The 20,221-nt window shown below is 36.5% G+C and overlaps 1 protein-coding gene across 10 annotated transcripts in view; it reads right to left on the reverse strand.

The window, feature by feature from the left end:
• The window catches only part of PDLIM5 (PDZ and LIM domain 5), a 211,962-nt gene that overhangs the window by 41,569 nt on the left and 150,172 nt on the right, over positions 1-20,221 (reverse strand). For 4 of the 10 annotated variants that reach the window (XM_060299779.1, XM_060299778.1, XM_060299777.1 and 1 more), the window contains 3 exons: positions 18,285-18,425; positions 17,423-17,554; positions 8,368-8,555 (listed from right to left, as the gene is read on the reverse strand). In XM_060299779.1, the coding sequence (XP_060155762.1) occupies positions 8,368-8,555; positions 17,423-17,554; positions 18,285-18,425 (461 nt within the window). The remainder of the gene's footprint in view (positions 1-8,367; positions 8,556-17,422; positions 17,555-18,284; positions 18,426-20,221) is intronic. The other 6 variants (XM_030865651.2, XM_060299782.1, XM_030865649.2 and 3 more) reach the window with 3 other exon arrangements.

The following is a 20,221-nucleotide window of genomic DNA, read 5'->3' on the forward strand; positions in this document are numbered from 1 at the left end:
GTTCGTGCCCCGGTCTGGGAAGATCCCACATGCCGCAGAGCGGCTAGGCCCATGAGTCACAATTACTGAACCTGCACGTCTGGAGCCTGTGCTCCACAACGAGAGGCTGCGATAGTGAGAGGTCCGTGCACCGCGATGAAGAGTGGCCCCCACTTGCTGCAACTAGAGAAAGCCCTCTCACAGAAACGAAGACCCAACACAGCCATAAATAAATTAAAATTTTTTAAAAAATTAAAAAAAAATTACCCAACAAACAAAACTCCAGGACCAGATGGCTTCACAGGCTAATTCTATCAAACATTTAGAGAAGAGCTAACACCTATCCTTCTCAAAATCTTCCAAAATATAGCAGAGGAAGGAACACTCCCAAACTCATTCTACACGGCCACCATCACCCTGATACCAAAACCAGACAAAGATGTCACAAAGAAAGAAAACTACAGGCCAATATCATTGATGAACACAGATGCAAAAATCCTCAACAAAATACTAGCAAACAGAATCCAACAGCACATTAAAGTATCATACACCATGATCAACTGGGGTTTATCCCAGGAATGCAAGGATTCTTCAATATACGCAAATCAATCAATGTGATAAACCACATTAACAAATTGAAGGAGAAAAGCCGTATGATCAACTCAATAGATGCAGCAAGAGCTCCTGACAAAATTCAACACCCATTTATGATAAAAACCCTCCAGAAAGTAGGCACAGAAGGAACTTTCCTCAACATAATAAAGGCCATATATGACAAATCCACAGCCAACATCGTCCTCAGTGGTGAAAAACTGAAAGCATTTCCACTAAGATCAGGAACAAGACAAGGTTGCCCACTCTCACCACTCTTATTCAGCATTGTTTTGGAAGTTTTAGCCACATCAAAGAGAAGAAAAAGAAATAAAAGGAATCCAAATAAGAAAAGAAGAAGTAAAGCTGTCACTGTTTGTAGATGACATGATACTATACACAGAGAATCCTAAAGATGCTACTAGAAAACTACTAGAACTAAACAATAAATTTGGTAAAGTAGGATATAAAATTAATGCACAGAAATCTCTTGCATTCCTATACACTAATTATGAAAAATCTGAAAGTGAAATTAAGGAAACACTCCCATTTACCATTGCAACAAAAAGAAGAAAATACCTAGGAATAAACCTACTTAAGGAGACAAAAGACCTGTATGCAGAAAATTATAAGACACTGATGAAAGAAATTAAGGATGATACAAACAGGGCTTCCCTGGTGGCGCAGTGGTTGAGAGTCCGCCTGCCGACGCAGGGGACATGGGTTCGTGCACCGATCCAGGAAGATCCCAAATGCCGTGGAGCAGCTAGGCCCGTGAGCCATGGCCGCTGAGCCTGCGCATCCGGAGCCTGTGCTCCGCAACAGGAGAGGCCACAACAGTGAGAGGCCCGCGTACCACAAAAAAAAAAAAAAAAAAAGATGATACAAACAGATGGAGAGATATACCATGTTCTTGGATTGGAAGAATCAACATTGTGAAAATGACTATACTACCCAAAGCAATCTACAGATTCAATGCAATCCCTGTCATACTACCACTGGCTTTTTTGACAGAAGTAGAACAAAAATTTCACAATTTTTATGGAAACACAAAAGATCCTGCATAGCCAAAGCAGTCCTGAGGGAAAAAAACAGAGCTGGTGGAATCAGGGTCCCTGACTTCAGACTATACTACAAAGCTACAGTAATCATGACAGTATGATACTGGCACAAAAACAGAAATACAGATCAATGGAACAGGATAGAAATCCCAGAGATAAACCCATGCACATATGGTCACCTTATCTTTGATAAAGGAGGCAAGAATATACAATGGAGAAAAGACAGCCTTTTCAATAAGTGGTGCTGGGAAAACTGGACAGCTACATGTAAAAGAATGACATTAGAACACTCCCTACCACCATACACAAAAATAAACTGAAAATGGATTAAAGACCTAAATGTAAGGCCAGACACTATCAAACTCTTAGAGGAAAACATAGGCAGAACACTCTATGACAAAATCACAGCAAGATCCTTCTTGACCCACCTCCTAGAGAAAAGGAAATAAAAAGAAAAATAAACAAATGGGACCTAATGAAACTTAAAAGCTTTTGCACAGCAAAGGAAACCATAAACAAGACGAAAAGACAACTCTCAGAATGGGAGAAAATATTTGCAAATGAAGCAACTGACAAAGGATTAATCTCCAAAACATACAAGCAACTCATGCAGCTCAATATCAAAAAAACAAACAACCCAATCCAAAAATGGGCAGAAGACCTAAATAGACACTTCTCCAAAGAAGACATACAGATGGCCAAGAGACACATGAAAGGATGCTCAACATCACTAATCATTAGAGAAATGCAAATCAAAACTACAATGAGATACCACCTCACACCAGTCAGAATGGCCATCATCAAAAAATGTACAAACAATAAATGCTGGAGAGGGTGTGGAGAAAAGGGAACCCTCATACACTGTTGGTGGGAATGTAAATTGATATAGCCACTATGGAGAACAGTATGGAGGTTCCTTTAAAAACTACAAATAGAACTACCATATGACCCAGTACTCCCACTACTGGGCATATACCCTGAGAAAACCATACTTCAAAAAGAGTCATGTACCACAATGTTCATTGCAGCTCTATTTACAATAGCCAGGACATGGAAGCAACCTAAGTGTCCATGGACAGATGAATGGATAAAGAAGATGTGGCACATATATACAATGGAATATTACTCAGCCATAAAAAGAAATGAAATTGAGCTATTTGTAGTGAGGTGGATGGACCTAGAGTCTGTCATACAGAGTGAAGTCAGTCAGAAAGAGAAAAACAAATACTGCATGCTAACACATGTATAAGGAATGTAAAAAAAAAAAGGTCATGAAGAACCTAGGGGCAGGATGGGAATAGAGACGCAGACCTACTACAGAATGGACTTGAGGACTCGGGGAGGGGGAAGGGTACACTGGGAGAAAGTGAGCGAGTGGCATGGACATATATACAGTACCAAATGTAAAATAGATAGCTAGTGGGAAGCAGCCGCATAGCACAGGGAGATCAGCTCAGTGCTTTGTGACCACCTACAGGGGTGGGATAGAGAGGGTGGGAGGGAGGGAGACGCAAGAGGGAAGAGATGTGGGGATATATGTATATGTATAGCTGATTCACTTTTTTATAAAGCAGAAACTAACACACCACTGTAAAGCAATTATACTCCAATAAAGATGTTAAAGAAAATAAAAAGTAAAAATAAATAAAAGGTTAAAAAAACTAAAAATGACAAAAAAAAAAAAAACAACAGTAGGCCTGATCTAGCAAAGCACTGCTTATATTCTAATGAATTGGTCATTCTCATTTAGTTTATATAATTAAAGTTAGAAAACTGATGTGCATCAAACATATAGTCCTTCATAACTTTAAGACTGGATTTGTTAAAAAACATCTGACTGTATTTGGTAAGATAGTAATATTTTATATATACACTTGTGTCAAATGAATTAAATTTACCTAAACTGGTATCTATAACCTAAACAGAATCGAGAAAAAATATTATATAGCAAATTAGGGCACCTACATAAACACAGGAACATATTTTTAAACTTATATGATTAAATTTATGAACTTTTTAAGAATATCTATCTAACTACTTATTGTATATAATATGAAGGTTTTGAGCATTAAAAAACCTATTAGACATACAAATATAGTGAATTAAAATATTAGTATAAAATTACAAATCCTCAATTCTGAAAAATATCAAGAAGAATCTCAGCTTTTGTGTATTTTTCTAGATCAAGTAAACAGGTAAACATTTCTAAAGGGACTACTGCATCTGCATTATGGAAGTATTACCAAAACACAGGGCAAGTAGGCAGTAGTACTGCTAGCTTACTTAAAAACTCAAGCATGGATTCTCACTTCTTTTGTATCTTGATACTTTCATGCAGACTATGAACTTTTTAACACGTTGCATCTGAAAATATTTCTCTGTTTGTCAGTCACCGGCAAGCTTGTGCATGTGTGGTGGTGTACGTTAAAACCACATGCCCGAGAAAAAGAAGAGGATCCAGTCTAAACCATAACGCTGTTACATATTCACCTAGTTCCTATTTACCAACTGGCATTACGTTACTGTCTTCTTGAAAGACTTCTGGATACACAGGTTATACTACACCACAAGTGAAATGATCTAAGATTTAAAGTCAGAATTTCAATGGAGGTAATAGAAACCCCGACAGGTTCAGAATACTCTAGTAGGTCTTAAAATTTCAATTAGCCCCTTCAATGCAGTCTTTTTTTTTTTTCGGTTATCATTTCAAAACTAAATTAGTCATCCCAAATAGACAAAAGTATGACTAAAATACTTATTTAAGTAAGTGACTTTCAAACTTTTTCTTAACTATAAAAAATAAGAAATACACTTTACCTGCTGTTCATTTTACCTGCTGATCCAAAATATATGTTAGTACGTGTGTACAGATATACACTTACATACATATATATAATCTAAAGCCACATTTTCATAACATGATACCTACCCTTAATATGTTAAGATACTTCATATAGTAGAATATTCTGATATTTTCTATTCAATTTCATTTTTTAATGAAAATGCTGGCTATGATTCATTAAACTTTCATAATCAACTAAGCAGGCCACAGACTGCATTTTAGTGATTCTAATCCCATCCTGCCCACTCAACTGTAGGAATTACTTTAAAATGACATTATTAGTGGGGCTTCCCTGGTGGCACAGTGGTTGAGAATCTGCCTGCCAATGCAGGGGACACAGGTTCGATCCCTGGATCTGGGAAGATCCCACATGCCGCGGAGCAACTAAGCCTTGCACCACAACTACTGAGCCCACGTGCTGCAACTACTGAAGCCCGCGCGCCTAGAGCCCGCACTCCGCAACAAGAGAAGCCCCCGCTTGCCGCAACTAGAGAAAGCCCGCACACAGCAACGAAGACGCAACACAGCCAAAAATAAATAAATTTTAAAAAAGAAAGAAATGCCTTAAAAATAAATAAAATAAAAATGACATCATTAGTGATAGGCACTCTTGGGTGATGGTAGAAGGGTGGGAGGAATAAAAAATCTTTTTTTTCCTCCTACTTTACCCACACTAGAGCACAGCTGTGAATTATCAAGAGAAAGACACCTGAAGTTCTCAATGTGAGAGAAGCACTGCCGCCTGCTTAGCACTTCATCTGAGTCCACACTAGTGCAGTGACTTGCCTTTGTAGCTTTTGCACCCTTTGGTCGGAACTGTCCTTTTCACGGGTGAGTTGTGAAGAACATAAGAACCCATCATGTGACAGTTACCACCTTCTGAATCAAAAGAGCTTTTCCCATTTGCATTAGGAAGCCCTTGAAACTATTTATCAAAGACTAAGAGTAGATTCTGGGGTGTTGTTTTGTTTTGGGTTTTTTTTGAAATATGGTATACTGTTAGGTAGAGTAGAATAAAATAACTTGAGTGACTGGGAATTCTGTATTTATTTTACAATTTTTACAAAATAGCATAAAATAAGTAACTTTTAAATAACATAAGTGCCAGTTTGTGGCACCCAGAGCAAGATAAACAGCAGGAGTTCTGCAAATATTTTCTGATTTGAGCTAAGCATCATGATGTAATTCAACTAAGACTTCACAATGGCAAAACATTTTCTTTCAATAATTAATGCTTTACGTTATATAATGTATAATTTTCTAACCTGTTCTAGTCTTGCTCAAAATAGATTCAGCTATACCTTCTGTAAAAAGATTAGTATTTTAAATGCTAACCACGTGAATCATGATTATAGTTATTTACCTGCTTTGATTATTAAATTAGACTGAGAGAAAGAAGGATTCGATCGCCCTCTTGTGGTAATTTTGCTGTAGTGTATCCTCCAGGAGTTCCACGTCAACTGGAATTTTTTCTTTTTACTCTAGTCAGAGTGGTCTTCTGTCCATAGTTTCTGAATTTCCAAAGGCACTACATATACTTTCTGTCCTTCACAGTACATATACTTTGTAGCCTCCCTTCAGTTTCTACCTCTGAAATTTAGCCTTTTCCTTGCTCTTTTAGGAAACATTCTCCTGTTCCCTTCCAATTACCATACCAAAAACTTTTTTTATGAAAGTTGCTTCCAGTATTCTAATCACATACGAAATAATTACAGCAACTCTCCATCGACATAGATAAGCTTTAAGTAAATGGAAATAATTAAAAATGTGTGGGGCTAAGGTGTCAGCATTTTTTCCAAGAGGACAGGTGCTAAGTCAATTAATAGTCCAGAAAGTTCAGAGGCTAATGATATTAGTCTAAATAGTTTTAAGTTTTCAAAAGTAATAAAATAGCCTTTTCTTTAAAATAGTCTAGATCGTATGCAGTAGCCTTTCCTCTTTCTCCCACAGCACAAAGCTTTGAGCTTCTTTGCAAAATTAGTAATGGAAATTCAAGAATATACAAAATGACACTACGAAGTATTTTTAACTATATAAAAAATTCATGATTTCTTAACGATAATTTACAATAAGTGAAGTTAGTGTTAATGTATTTAAATGTTATAGAAAATACAAAGATGGATTCCTAATTAATTACAAGTTCACTTTTTCCACTCTTGCGAACTGTAAAAAAAAAAAAAAAGTTCTTAAATAATGAATGACCGGGCTTCCCCGGTGGCACAGTGGTTAAGAATCCACCTGCCAATGCAGGGGACACGGGTTCGATCCCTGGTCCCGGAAGATCCCACATGCCGCGGAGCAACTAAGCCCGTGAGCCACAACTACTGAGCCCGCGTGCTGCAACTACTGAAGCCCGCGTGCCTAGAGCCCATGCTCTGCAACAAGAGAAGCCACTGCAATGAGAAGCCCTCACACTGCAACGAAGAGTAGCCCCGCTCGCTGCCTGGGCACAGCAACAAAGACCCAATGCCGCCAAAAATAAGCAAAATAAAAAAAAAAATTTTTAATAATAAATGACCTATTTTTAAAGCTATCATATTTTTCAAGCAGCCCCTTGTGTATTCAATCAATACTCATCCCAAAACTGATGAGGGAAGACTAGAAATACATAGGGGATTAGGTTAAAAATGTTCCTTCTTTGCAAAGGAACCAGAACTTTCAAAAGCAGAGTAGCATGGCATGTCTCAGTAACTGAAGATACTCTACTAAAACCACAGCACAGATTATAAATTGGGAGCAGCAGGAAATGAGCTTGAAAAGTTAGTAGGGGTCAGAGTGGCAAAGGTCTTAATGATTAGTGAAGGAGGGGGAAACAGTCCAGCACCTGAAGCAGGAGAGTGACACGGGCAAGTGAGAGCTTTAGAAGATCACTTGCACTAAGGAGGACAGACTGACAGGGTGAGAAGGAGATGGGGAAATTAGTTAGGAGCTGTTTGTAAAGACCAGGGCCCGAACCAAACCAATGGCTGTGACCACAAAGAGGAGAAAAGAGATTTGAGAAATGCTAAGATGTGGAATCATTAGGTATTAGTTACTGTGGGAACATGGGGGTGGAGGCGGGACTCTCAAGCTTCCATTCTAGCTTTGGCGCCTGGGTGACTGTGACATCTCCAGAGACAGGTACGATATTTTCAGACACACTGCATTTGAGGTGCCACCCAGAAACAGTAAGGAGGTCAACAAGTTTGAGGGTACGGAGATCAGGAGAGAGAGGACTGTAAATTATCAGTGGCTGGGTAGTAAAAGGAACCTGGACGAGAGATCAATCAGGGAGAGTGTAAAGAGTGTCAAGAGGTAAGACTGAGGGTGGCGTCAGCAACATTTAAGTATAGTCCCATTTTCCTCTTAAGAGAGGTACTTTTGTCCGATGACCGTAACCTTCATTCAGGCTGGGAGAAGCATTTAGTCTCCTTCCACTTTGCAGATCAGAAAACTGAGGGTCAAGGTTAAGTGACTTTATTTAAAGCTCTTTATCTGTAGAAGTGAATGAAAACTCAGGTTTCCAGATGGAGCCCAAGGACAGGAAGTAAAAGAACTTTCTTCAATAATTGTTTGACGGCAGCAAGTGCTTCTGTTGTTATTTTGTATACGTGATGAAAACTAAAATGTATTTCCAGGGCTAACCTTCCAACAACATAGTTTGTTAATAAGACCCCAAATTTACAATGGAACCCATGCCTCCTGGGTAATCCAGGAAACCAGGCCACGCTCTCAATTCTATAGTTATAAATAGCAAGTGGCAACACACACAGAGAATGTTTATACTGTACCTAGTGCTGTACCTACTTTTCCCAGTCCTTTGTAAATCTTAGATCGTTGAGAATGGGTTTCCCAGAACACATTTTCATAATTATACTTAAAGGCAAAAAGCAAGAGATTTCTTGGGCGTAGTACCTGCTTGGTTGGGCCGTTGCCAGCTTGGTGACTTGATGCCACCGGTGGACCCTAGAGGCTTGAAGGCGGCAGCAGTGGTGAGCCCGGCCACCCCTGGTCTGGCCGAGCCTGGGCTTCCCGGCCCCTCAGGCGTGCTCCCAGCTGCAGCTGCGGCGGCGGCCAGTGGCTGAGAGGGCTCCTGGGCGCTGCTGGAGAGAAAAGAAGGAAACATTTCTGGTGATGCGCTAGCGATCTAACTTAGCAATGATTTGTTCTTTCCTCAATTTATTAAATCTCTAAGGAAAACAAAAATACATATATACACTACCAAACGTAAAATAGATAGCTAGTGGGAAGCAGCCGCATAGCACAGGGAGATCAGCTTGGTGCTTTGTGACCACCTACAGGGGTGGGATAGGGAGGGTGGGATAGGGAGGGTGGGAGGGAGGGAGACGCAAGAGGGAGGGGATATGGGGATATATGTATATGTATAGCTCATTCACTTCGTTATACAGCAGAAACTAACACACCATTGTAAAGCAATTATACTCCAATAAAGATGTTAAAAAAACACAACTAATTAATTAACTGATATTTTAAAAAGAAAAACTCTAATACCATGACTGAGGGGCTGCCTTTTTTAAAACAGAAAAAAAGAAAAAGGGAAGGAAAGGAGTCAGACTGCAGTTCTTTCAATGCTTTGGAAATTCTCTTTAAAAAGTTCTACCATGAGAAATGAGGCACTGAAAAACTTATACAGCCAATCCTTTTAAATAAGAAGCTAATTGCCTCTATCTCAACGTTTCAGAAGGGTCATCTACATTAAAACAATTAATTATTGGAGACTCCCTGATAATTTCTATGAAATGGCACAGATGCTGTTTTCCTCTTCTCCACATTATTCTAGTATTTTATGAACCAAGCTTCCCTGACATCTTACCAGTTACTCTTTTCACTCACACACTCAGTCACTCATTCATGCAATAAATACTTAAGCACCTACTATATTCCAGACATTGTGTTACACAGTGGTAAACAAAAGACAACATCCACCGCCTAACGCAACATCCAGTGTTCTGTGTTCAGGATTACAGGAAAACAAGAAACAAGTCTGCCACTGCCTTCTTTCAATCAGAGCTATTTGCTTAACAGGTGGAACAGGTGGTTCCAGTTTGATTTAGAAGATCATATGGCTTTTATTATCCCAGTCATTTGTTATTTATACTTATATATCATCATTTCAAAAAAAAATTTTAGGTAGTTCAAATTATAAAATATGCTCTTTGGAATGATGCAATACTATAAGTTTCTCTCAGGTAAAGTATAATAATAGTAACAACAATGACAACAACAATAATACATACATCCTACTAAGTTTTCAATAGAAATTTAGCTACCGCTTGCTAAAAATTCCATGCACAGAAACTCAATTCCTTCAATACCTGAAATCAACAGCTAGAGGAATAGATCAATAAAGATAGGATATTATATAAATGACTTTAGTAAAATAAATAGCCTTAATTATACTGTTAGGTTGAAATTTCAATGCAATTTCAAATGCAATCGTGCCCACTATACTACCAAATGACCAAGATTACCTAATTTTCGCAATGCCTCTTGAACCCTGGGTAACACCTAACAGAGCAGGCCTGAGGCTGCCTATCCTTAGGAAGCCCCGCTGCAAGGCTGCCCTTTGACTGGCTTTTGGCAACTTGGCTGGTAAACAGTTCCCTATGGTCATATAAAAGTTTCTCCGAAAGATAAACAGTGGCGGGCTTCCCTGGTGGCGCAGTGGTTGACAGTCCGCCTGCCGATGCAGGGGACGCCGGTTCGTGCCCCGGTCCAGGAAGATCCCACATGCCGCGGAATGGCTGGGCCCGTGAGCCATGGCCGCTGAGGCTGCACGTCCGGAGCCTGTGCTCCGCAACGGGAGAGGCCACAACAGTGAGAGGCCCGCGTACCGCAAAAAAAAAAAAAAAAAAAAAAAAAAAATATATATATATATATATATATACATACACATAAACAGTGGCTCATTGTGCCTAAACTATACCAACAATGTGGTTTATGATAAACCCCTGCTTTCCTTTGGAGAGTCTGGAGTTTGGGTATGAACAAGGCACAGCGTGCCTACATGACAAGCCCCAATTAAATATGTCTTAGGTACTTAGTTTCTGAAGAGCCTCTCTGGTAGAGAACACTTTGCACGTCTTCTCATAACTCACTGCTCTAGGAATCCACACATCCCGTATGACCTCACTGGGACAGGACTTTTGGACACCTGAGCCTCCTTTCTTCTGGACTTGGTCCTATGCACCTTTCTCCTTGCTGATTCTGCTTTGTTCTCTTTCAGTGTAGTAACTCTCTGTCAGGAGCACTACGATGGACTGAGTTCTGTCAAGTCCTCTAGTGAGTCATCACACCTTGGGGTGGGTTCTGGGCACCTCTGACACTAAATAGTTTTGAAAAATTATATTAGAGCTATTTTAACTTTCTTGAAATACTGTTCCCTATTACTGTCCCCTCAAATTCAAGTGCAGTAGAGCCATCACCTTCTCCCAACATTTCTAATCAGTTTAATGAAAAACTCACATCTGCTTGATGTTAAAACATACTATACTATGAAAAAAATAAGCACTTTAATAATTTTTATCATAAATAAAAAGTGAAAGATGGTTTACTTATTGGTAGTGCTGAACACAATTCTCAGTAAAGATGACACACTAAATAATATTAATAGAAACAGGGTTTAAATGTTATAGGTCAGTCCTTATAAAAGATTTGTGAGGGACAGGTTATTTTACTTCTCTAAGCCTCAGTTACCTAAACTTTAAGTGGGGATAATGCTTTGCTCATAAGAATTCCGGGGACTTAATTAAGATATTTATGTACAAAGTACTTAACCATACTCTAGGACACAGAATATGAGCTTAACATATGAAAAAGATAATTAATGTATTCAAATAATAAAGACTTATTTTCAATATTTTTACACATTACAAACAAATTATTTTTGAAAGTAACAGAGAAGTATAGACCATTTTAATTCTAGGGTTAATTACTCATGAGGATTTGAAAAATAAAAACAACTAATAATCCATATAGCCACAATTCTGAAAAGAGAATTCATGACCAAGCAATACTGGAATTTACAGATGAAACACAGAATCTGAAAATAATAATAAAACCCAAATCATCATTTAATGTGTAATAACCTGAAATCGTTAAAATTTAATTACAGGAGAGTTGCCAACTCACTTAGAAGAAAGTGACCAGGACGACAGGAAATCAATGCCAAGCCTAGTGAAGTCAGGTTGAGGGAACTGGTTAACTGGCCCATGGTATGAAAGAAACTCAGAAGAAGCATAAGACTAATGCTCAAATATCTGACATGTGGATTCACTCTATATGGCTATGCTCTCTCTGTTTGCTGAATGTTGAGTCAAATCTATGGTGAGATAGACTAGGTTCAATAAAAGGAAGTATTTCCTAATATGAAAAATCATCCAAAGGAAACACTTTCCATGAGAGGTTTGTTTCCAGAAGGCACTTCACAAAAGATGGAGGTGCTGTAGACCAGATCCAACCATTTAGAGAGTAGAGGACTAAGTTACACGTCGGCCTGACATTTGAAGCCTTCTAAGATAGAGCTACAATCTATCTGTTCAGTCATATCTCCTACCACTCTGCTACACAAACTATATTCTTGCCATAGCTCCTTTCTGTCCACAGCTCTACATCTTTGCCAGGCTCTACATGGAAGGTGCTCCTCCACTCTCCCTCTGCACCTGTCCAAACCTTATCCATACTTAGCAATAGGAGTAGTAGCACAATAATACCCATCATGCATTGTGCACTACGCTAAGCAATTAACATATTTTATTTAATCACTCAATCTCCTAGAAGTAAAGACACCCCTTGCTTCAATGCATGGCAGATATCAGCTGCATGGCATAAAGCTACACTTCAATTTGTAATAGCTACAGTTTTTCTTAATTAATAGTAACTTCTTTATGTATCTTGGCTCCTCTACTACATTATAAACTATTTGAGGTTGGTGCATTTATTGTGACCTTGATATGTTACTTAAACTTGGTAAATTTCCTCATTTGTAAAATGAGGTTAACATACTTTTAGGAACACTCCTGCACTGTTGGTAGGAATGTAAATTGGAGCAGCCACTACGGAGAACAGTATGGAGGCTCCTACAAACAGTTACCATATGACCCAGCAATCCCACTCCTGGGCATATATCTGGAAAAGACGAAAACTCTAAAGATACGTGCACCCCAATGTTCATAGCAGCACTATTTACAATAGCCAAGACATAGAAGACACCTACGTGTCCATCGACAGATGAATAGATAAAATAGGTGGCGTATACATACATACATACACACACACATTGGAATACTACTCAGCCATAAAAAGAATGAAATACTGCCATTTGCGGCAACATGGATGTACCTGGAGATTATCATGCTAAGTGAAGTAAGTCAGACAAAGAAATACAAATATATGATAACACTTATATGTGGAATCTAAAAAAAAGATGCAAATGAACTTATTTACAAAACAGAAACAGACTCACTGACTTAGAGAACGAACTTACAGTTACGATGGGGGATGTGTGTTGGGGGAGGGATAGATAGGGAGTTTGGGATTGACATGTACACACTGCTATATTTAAAAACAGATAACCAACAAGGACCTACTGCATAGCACAGGGAATGGTGCTCAATACTCTGTAATAACCTAAATGGGAAAAGAATTTGAAAAAGAATAGATACATGTATTTGTATAACTGAATCACTTTGCTGTACACCTGAAACTACCACATTGTTAATCAACTGTACTCCAATATAAAATAAAAATTTTTAAAGAATGAAAAAATGCCATTTGCAGCAACAAAAATAGACCTAGAGATTATCATACTAAGTGAAGTAAGTCAGACAGAGAGGGGCAAATATCATATGCTATCACTTGTGTGGAATCTAAAAAAAAGATGCAAATGAATTTATTTACAAAACAGAAATAGACTACACAGACATAGAAAACAAACTTATGGTTAACAAAGGGGAAAAGGGCAGGGGGGATAAATTAGGAGTTTGGGATTAACAGATACACACTACTACATATAAAATAAACAACTAGGACCTACTGTATGGCAGTAGAGATAATACATGTAACACATGTAAGGTATTGAGCACAGTGCTGAGCAGAGTATATGCTCAAGAAACGCTATTATCTTGTAATATCTAGCTAGGATATCCAGGAATACATACATTCATCAAATAAACATCCTCCATCTGTACTAATAATTCTGCTTCTAAATGTAGTTTGTAGATAGTTCTGGTCCAGGATTTTGAGACCAGGCACAATCCTGCTTCCTCAATTTTAAATAACACAATATTTCTTAAAATTCCCATGGACTATAATTCATAAGCAAAAAAAGTTTTCATTTTTTTTATTGTATCCTTTGTACATAGTCTTGTACATATTCTCTCCCAAAAGGCCTAAGATGTTTACATCTTAAACAGTACTCTTCAGATACAAAGAGTGTGCAGATTATAAAGAATTTATAAAAATCTAAGTTATAAGCAAGAAAGTTCTTCCATTTACATTTATATTCAGGATTGGTCAGTAAAGTTAATCTCTGGGGAAACAGAGCTCTATCAACTTAAAATATTTAATGTAGTAATGGGAAGATATTAGGTTTTATCTAGACAATCACATATTGGAATATATGATGTATAGGTCTCTAAAAATCCCATGTCTTTTTTTCTAATTTTTAACTGTTAGCTACTATTTAAAGAAAATACATAAACATTAGGTATCGTATACTAAAGATTAAAAAATTAGTAAAGCCACTGGCTATGTAATTTTATATTTGGGAAGAAAATGTTATCAGTAATCACTAACAGCAAAATATTTCAAATTGATGACTAATTTATTAATATAATATGTCATGAATACTTAGATTGGTATCTTATTTCTGAAGTAATGACTCACATATATTTTTTCTAAATTTAAATTGTTTAAGGTATACCTAAATTCTAAACAAAATTAAAATGCTTTCTGAAAGATTCTAGTGAGGAAATCAGAGCAAATCCGTAAATACTGTTGGCTAATACCACAGAAGCTAACAATCAAATATGGTTATTTTCACTAGTCTGCCAAATAAACAAGCACTGAAATAAAATGTTAAATTAATATGACTTCCATCTCAAGAATACTAAAGATTCTGTTTCATATTCAAAAAACTGAAAATGGAGAAAAACATACTGACAGAGCAAAGGTTTCTTTTCAAAACTGAGCTAATGAGGACAAAAGAAAAACTAAGAGAAGTTAACTTTCAGTGTCAGCAACCTGATTTATCTTGAGTTTACATTCTTTTCCCACATTTGTTTAACTATTACAACAAATCAATTTCAGCTGCAGATTGGGAACAGTTGGAAAGTTCAAGTCTATTTTCAAAGGAAAATCTGTTCAAAGAATAATCTGGAGGTAACTTTTATTCTAATTACACATTTAAATGTTTTTTAAAAAGCCAGCTGTACACTGCAAGTTTAATTATCAGTGTTTAAACTACACAGTTTTTAGCTAAAGTTTTACAAAAATTGATATACATAGATTCTGAAGTAGTAGAAAAGGAGTATTTTTGGAAGGTCATAATTATAAACAACTTTTAATTTCAATAGAATTCTCCTGTCAGAACTCTATGAAAGGACCTAGATGTATAGAGCAGTCATGAGTCTCCTTTGTTCCAGAATCCTATTTACAAGAAAATTTTTTGTGTTTTCCTAAGCAAAATTCTTTAAGTTAGACGTTTTGTATCAAAATTCAACATGTTAAATATACTATAATAGAAAGGCACAATTCTGATATTATACTACCCTTTATTATAATTTTATTTTAAAGATTACTGTTATACAAAAGCAAACATCAGAGATAAAATACCTCTGACATTAACCCAACTGCTCTTTTGGTACTCCTCTCACTGAAGTGGCAAGGTCTCCTCAGGAAACCCTGCACTCCAGCTTTGCAGAATGCCAACTAGCTTACCTTGTTGAGAACCATTTTCCTTTCCCAAATATCGAAACATATTTAGTTTGTGCCTATTGCTGTTAATAAAAAGTAATGTAAATGACTACTAACACTTCCTCTAGAAGTGGGTGCATGGATAAATATTCAGTTAGTCCATAAGTACAGGCATACCTTTTTTTCAAAAACAAAAAGTTTATTTAAACAATAAGACACCTGACTTGAAGGAAAAACTATCTAGGATTCATTTCTTTTAGAGTAAATTTTCCTGCTTACAGATTGCCTTACATGTAACAACTACATACAAAAAAGTTATAAAACTGTCCTCAGTTTTACGATGATAAATGAAAAGCATTAAAATTCTCCAATCAAACAAGGTATGCCAGGATTTTTATGTTGTTCTTTTTCTGTTAAAACAGGGAGAACAAAATAACTTACTGGAATATAAAGCGAAAAGCTGAATGAGCATGGTACTAATGGAGAAAGGGAGTATTTTCTCATAATCAGCATCTTTCCCCATCCCATCTCCATTTAATGTCAATCAATGCTTAGAGCATTCCATTAGGTTCTCAAAGGAACCTTTTATTCCAAGGGTAGTTAGTAACCTGTCTTTGTACAGACTTAGCCCTGACAATGTAATATTTCTGCTCATTTAACAATCACAATTCCACAAGTATAAAATAATTTCGGGTATATTTTTTCTTGGAGCAAAATGTACAATGACCTCTTGTACATTTTGCTGTTTGTCCCCCTGTTTTAATCTCCCTTAAAAGTAATCTAGAATTATACAGGGACACCTCATTTTATTGCACTTTACTGTGCTTTGCACACATTGCATTGTTTTTTTTTTAACAACTTGAAGGTTTGTGGCAACCCTGCAACAAGCAAGTCTATTGGCATCATTTTTCCAAAAGCATTTGCTGCTAACTTAGTGTCTCTATGCCATAATTTGGTAATCCTTACAATATTTCAAACTTTTTCATTATTATTACATTTGTTAATGGTGATTGGTGATCAGTGATCTTTCATGTTACTACTGCAAAAAGATTATGACTCACTGAAGGCTCAGATGATGGTCAGCATTTTTAAGCAATAAAGTATTTTTAAATTAAGATATATACATTAACTTTAGACATAATGCTATTGCACACTTAACAGAATACAATATAGTGTGAACATAACTTTTATATAAATGTACTGGGAAACCAAAAAATTTGTGACTCACTTTATTGCATTATTTACCTTATTGCAATGGTTTGGAACCAAACCCATAATATCTCCGAGGTATGCTTGTAATTAAGTATAATGAGAATATCCATAACAGTGGGTAGGACACAAACACATGATCAACAGGCAGCCTGTGTCATATCATGCTTTTACGAATTATAGTCATAGTTGTACCCTCTGTCATTAATTTTATGTTCTGTCAGAAATAATATAGTCATTTCATTAAGATTATACCTTTAGTAAATACTTAAGATATTTTTATTTTTATGTTATACCTAATAATTTTAGCATAATTGTTAAGTTTAGGAGAAAAATTCATTTTTGTGTTTCAGTATTTCCCAGATATGGAGAAAATTAAGTTGTTTGCCCACATAAAACCTTCATATCTACGAGCTATAAGATAGTAGCCAATCAAAACCAATTATTTTATTATTCTTTTTCATTTTTTCAAAAGGTATAAAGGTATGTTTTATTAAACATTTAACTCTTCTCATATAGCAACATCCATGCAATAAAAAACAGGGTTCTACTCTAAGTTAAATACTTGTACTATTACTCGTAATTTCATACCAAATATCAAATGTGCTAATAAAAGATGTCACAAAGGATTAAAAGGCAAGTTAATAATCATACAAAATAACATGCTTGTGCATTACCACTGCATTGAAATTACGGTTAATTTAAAACTGGACACAAATGAGCTCTAGGATTTTCTCATCTGGGCTGTTAATATGACACTTCAGCGTTAGAGAAAGCAGTACCTTCCACAGCAAACCACCCCTTGTGACATCCGCTCTCCCAGTACCTGGTTTTCTTAACATGGACAGAGTCAGTTGATTTCCTCGAGGGCTGGAGATATGAAAAAGCTAAAGGCTTGGAAACAGGGCTGATGCAAAGTGCATCCAGGAGTGAGTGATATTTTTCAGGACTGGAGAGCCTGGTGAGCATTCAGAAAGAGTTTTAAGTTGAAAAATCACACTACCAAGTGCAGAAAGTATGTAGTTTTTACAGTTTATGATTTGAAACATTTCCAGAGAAAGAGAGAGATAGGGACAGAGACAGAGAGAACAAAGAAGTGGAAAGAGGACGAAGAGAAAAGTCTATTATGTTATTCTACTCATTAATACAGAATTGATTAAATTTTCACCAAAACTGATCAAGGCAATCTTTTGGAAAGCATTTAAAGCTATGAAGACTACTATAACTTATGTAAAAACAAAACCCCACAACAATAAAAAGGTTTTTACTATTTTTATAGGAGAAAGGGATATTAGAATAGTTAGGCTTTAGATCAACCTCAAACATAACCAGTTAGTAGGAGAAGGTAAAACCAACAGAAACTTAAAATACCTATTTATAATTGGTTCTGTTTCAGATATAAAGATTAAAAATGATAATAAGGCACACAAAATGCAACAATCCACACAACTGAGAAATATCATAGATAAATGGTGGTAATGAAAAGAGATAAAAGGATAATTTAAAGAAAAATCAGTAATAAACACTGTGGGATATATCCGCAACCTAGAAAAAATGTCCCCAATACAATTAAGATCTCACAATAGGGCTGTGACTATTTCAAATGGGTAAGTTTTCTCGGAGGTGAGTTGTAAGACAGTGAAAAGTGCTGGGTTCACATGAGACGCACATTGTACACGTAGTTCTACCTGGTTTTTGCAGCAAGAACAGCAGACACAGTAGCGGCTGCGCTGCTCAGAACGGCAGCACTATATCTAGCAGGAGAAGACAAGGTAGGCAAGTTTCGAGACCCTTCCAAAGAACTTGTCGCCACATTTCTTGTGGAGCTGCTTAAATTGATCAGTAGAGAAAGAAAAACAGAGGAGAAGAACAAAAAGGAAAGTGAGAAGAGGTAGCATAATAAAGATAAGATAGCAGCCATGCTATATTAATATTTAGATTTTATAAAGGTGTGACATGTCACAAGTGTAAAAGGAGCTTGGGTCCTTTATTTACTGTTGCTAGGATTTCTTTCAGAAATTCAAATCTGATACATAATCCTCCGTAAAACTGATGTTCTGAACATACAAACTTTCTTTGAATGTTTTTAAGTTCACTGTCTCTAATCCTATTTATAATGAAATCAGTATAACAACACACATTTGAAGACTGATTTGTCAACAACTAAGTAGAAACTAAATCCAAACATGAAGTGTGAATTTCCGTAAGCAGAGAAAGGAGGAAGGTTATGTTAATTTTTTCAAAAAAGTCTCTACATAAAGAGTTTTACCTTAGAGATGATATACACCCAGAGCCTCACATTTTAATGAGACTTGTGTTTTCAAGAGAAGCAGGTACAACCAGCTGCCTATTCAAAAGCAGCAGTATGTATTAATATGGACAAGAAATAACTTTAAAATACTGAGAGTAAAACTATTTGGGGATGGCAAGCACCTTTGTAAAATAAACAGTAATTACAGTGAATATGACTAAAAGATCACCTTCTCTGCGGACACGCTGCATTTCTATTTTCAGTTAGCCCTGTAAAGATTCAAAAATGCTGGTATGAAATTTTATCTTCAGAATTCTTATTACTTAAAATAATAATTAGTTTCCTTTGGCCTTTTAGAAAAGGTCGTACACCTAGACAGGACTTAACACTCCATCATTAGGACTGTAATGATTTTCAAGTCTGGTTATCAAATTGGAATTTGAGAATTTCTTTTTTATTAAGTAAAAAGAAAGTCTAAAATGCATGGGGTGAAATCTGTGTCTCCTTCATTTATGAGTGCAACTTCTTAATGAACATCCTCACTACACTACGATCGCCTTTTCCAAAATTTGGTGACAATGGCCACCTCCAAAACAAAGTAATTATGTACCAAACTCAACCCAGGCTAATGAGAGCTCAGATGTCTAAAACTGTGAGGGTTGACATAAGTCTCTTCTCCCTGTCAGAAGAATCTGATAATCCATTATTCCTAGTTCCACAATTTTACAAACCATTAGAAGACAAATTTAAAAAACAGTGGCAAGCCATATATTATATATATACACACACACACAGAATTAAGTATAATTTTTTGTTAAGTCTATAATTTAACTGAACTCTATGGCTATGTTTTAACTGTTGTGAATGGCTAGAAGATAAAGAATGGGGGCTGAGAAAGAGAAAAGAAAGATGTTATCAGTGGCAGAGAAGGGGAATATGAGTGTCATGCCAAGTGGAAGAATAAAGTTATCAGTGACACAACTTTGAGTTTCTCAATTACTCTGCATCTTTGAGGCAATGGCTACTATTTGAGGGAAGTAATGGTGAATAATAACGAGAAACTGAAGTCTATAAAAAAGTCAGCTAAAAAAATAAATCAGCTAAATTATCCTTCTTCTGTAAAAAGAAAAGGAAACTAATGAATTTCTTTTATCATATTGTATCACAAATAATAATATAAAAAGACTCAGTATCAGCAGAGTCCAGAAAAATCTCACAAGAAGAATTAACCAGAATACCTTTAGAATATCTGGGCAACTGGAACACATAATCTCTATCACTCTTTTTTTAGAGGGGAATGCTCTAATTCAGTAAAGCAGACTTATGTCAAACTTAAGGAAGCTGACTTTCCAAATCACAGTGAATAAACAAAAG

This window comes from Globicephala melas, chromosome 5 (assembly GCF_963455315.2).
Source record: "Globicephala melas chromosome 5, mGloMel1.2, whole genome shotgun sequence".
In the NCBI taxonomy this organism is placed as follows: Eukaryota; Metazoa; Chordata; class Mammalia; order Artiodactyla; family Delphinidae; genus Globicephala; species Globicephala melas.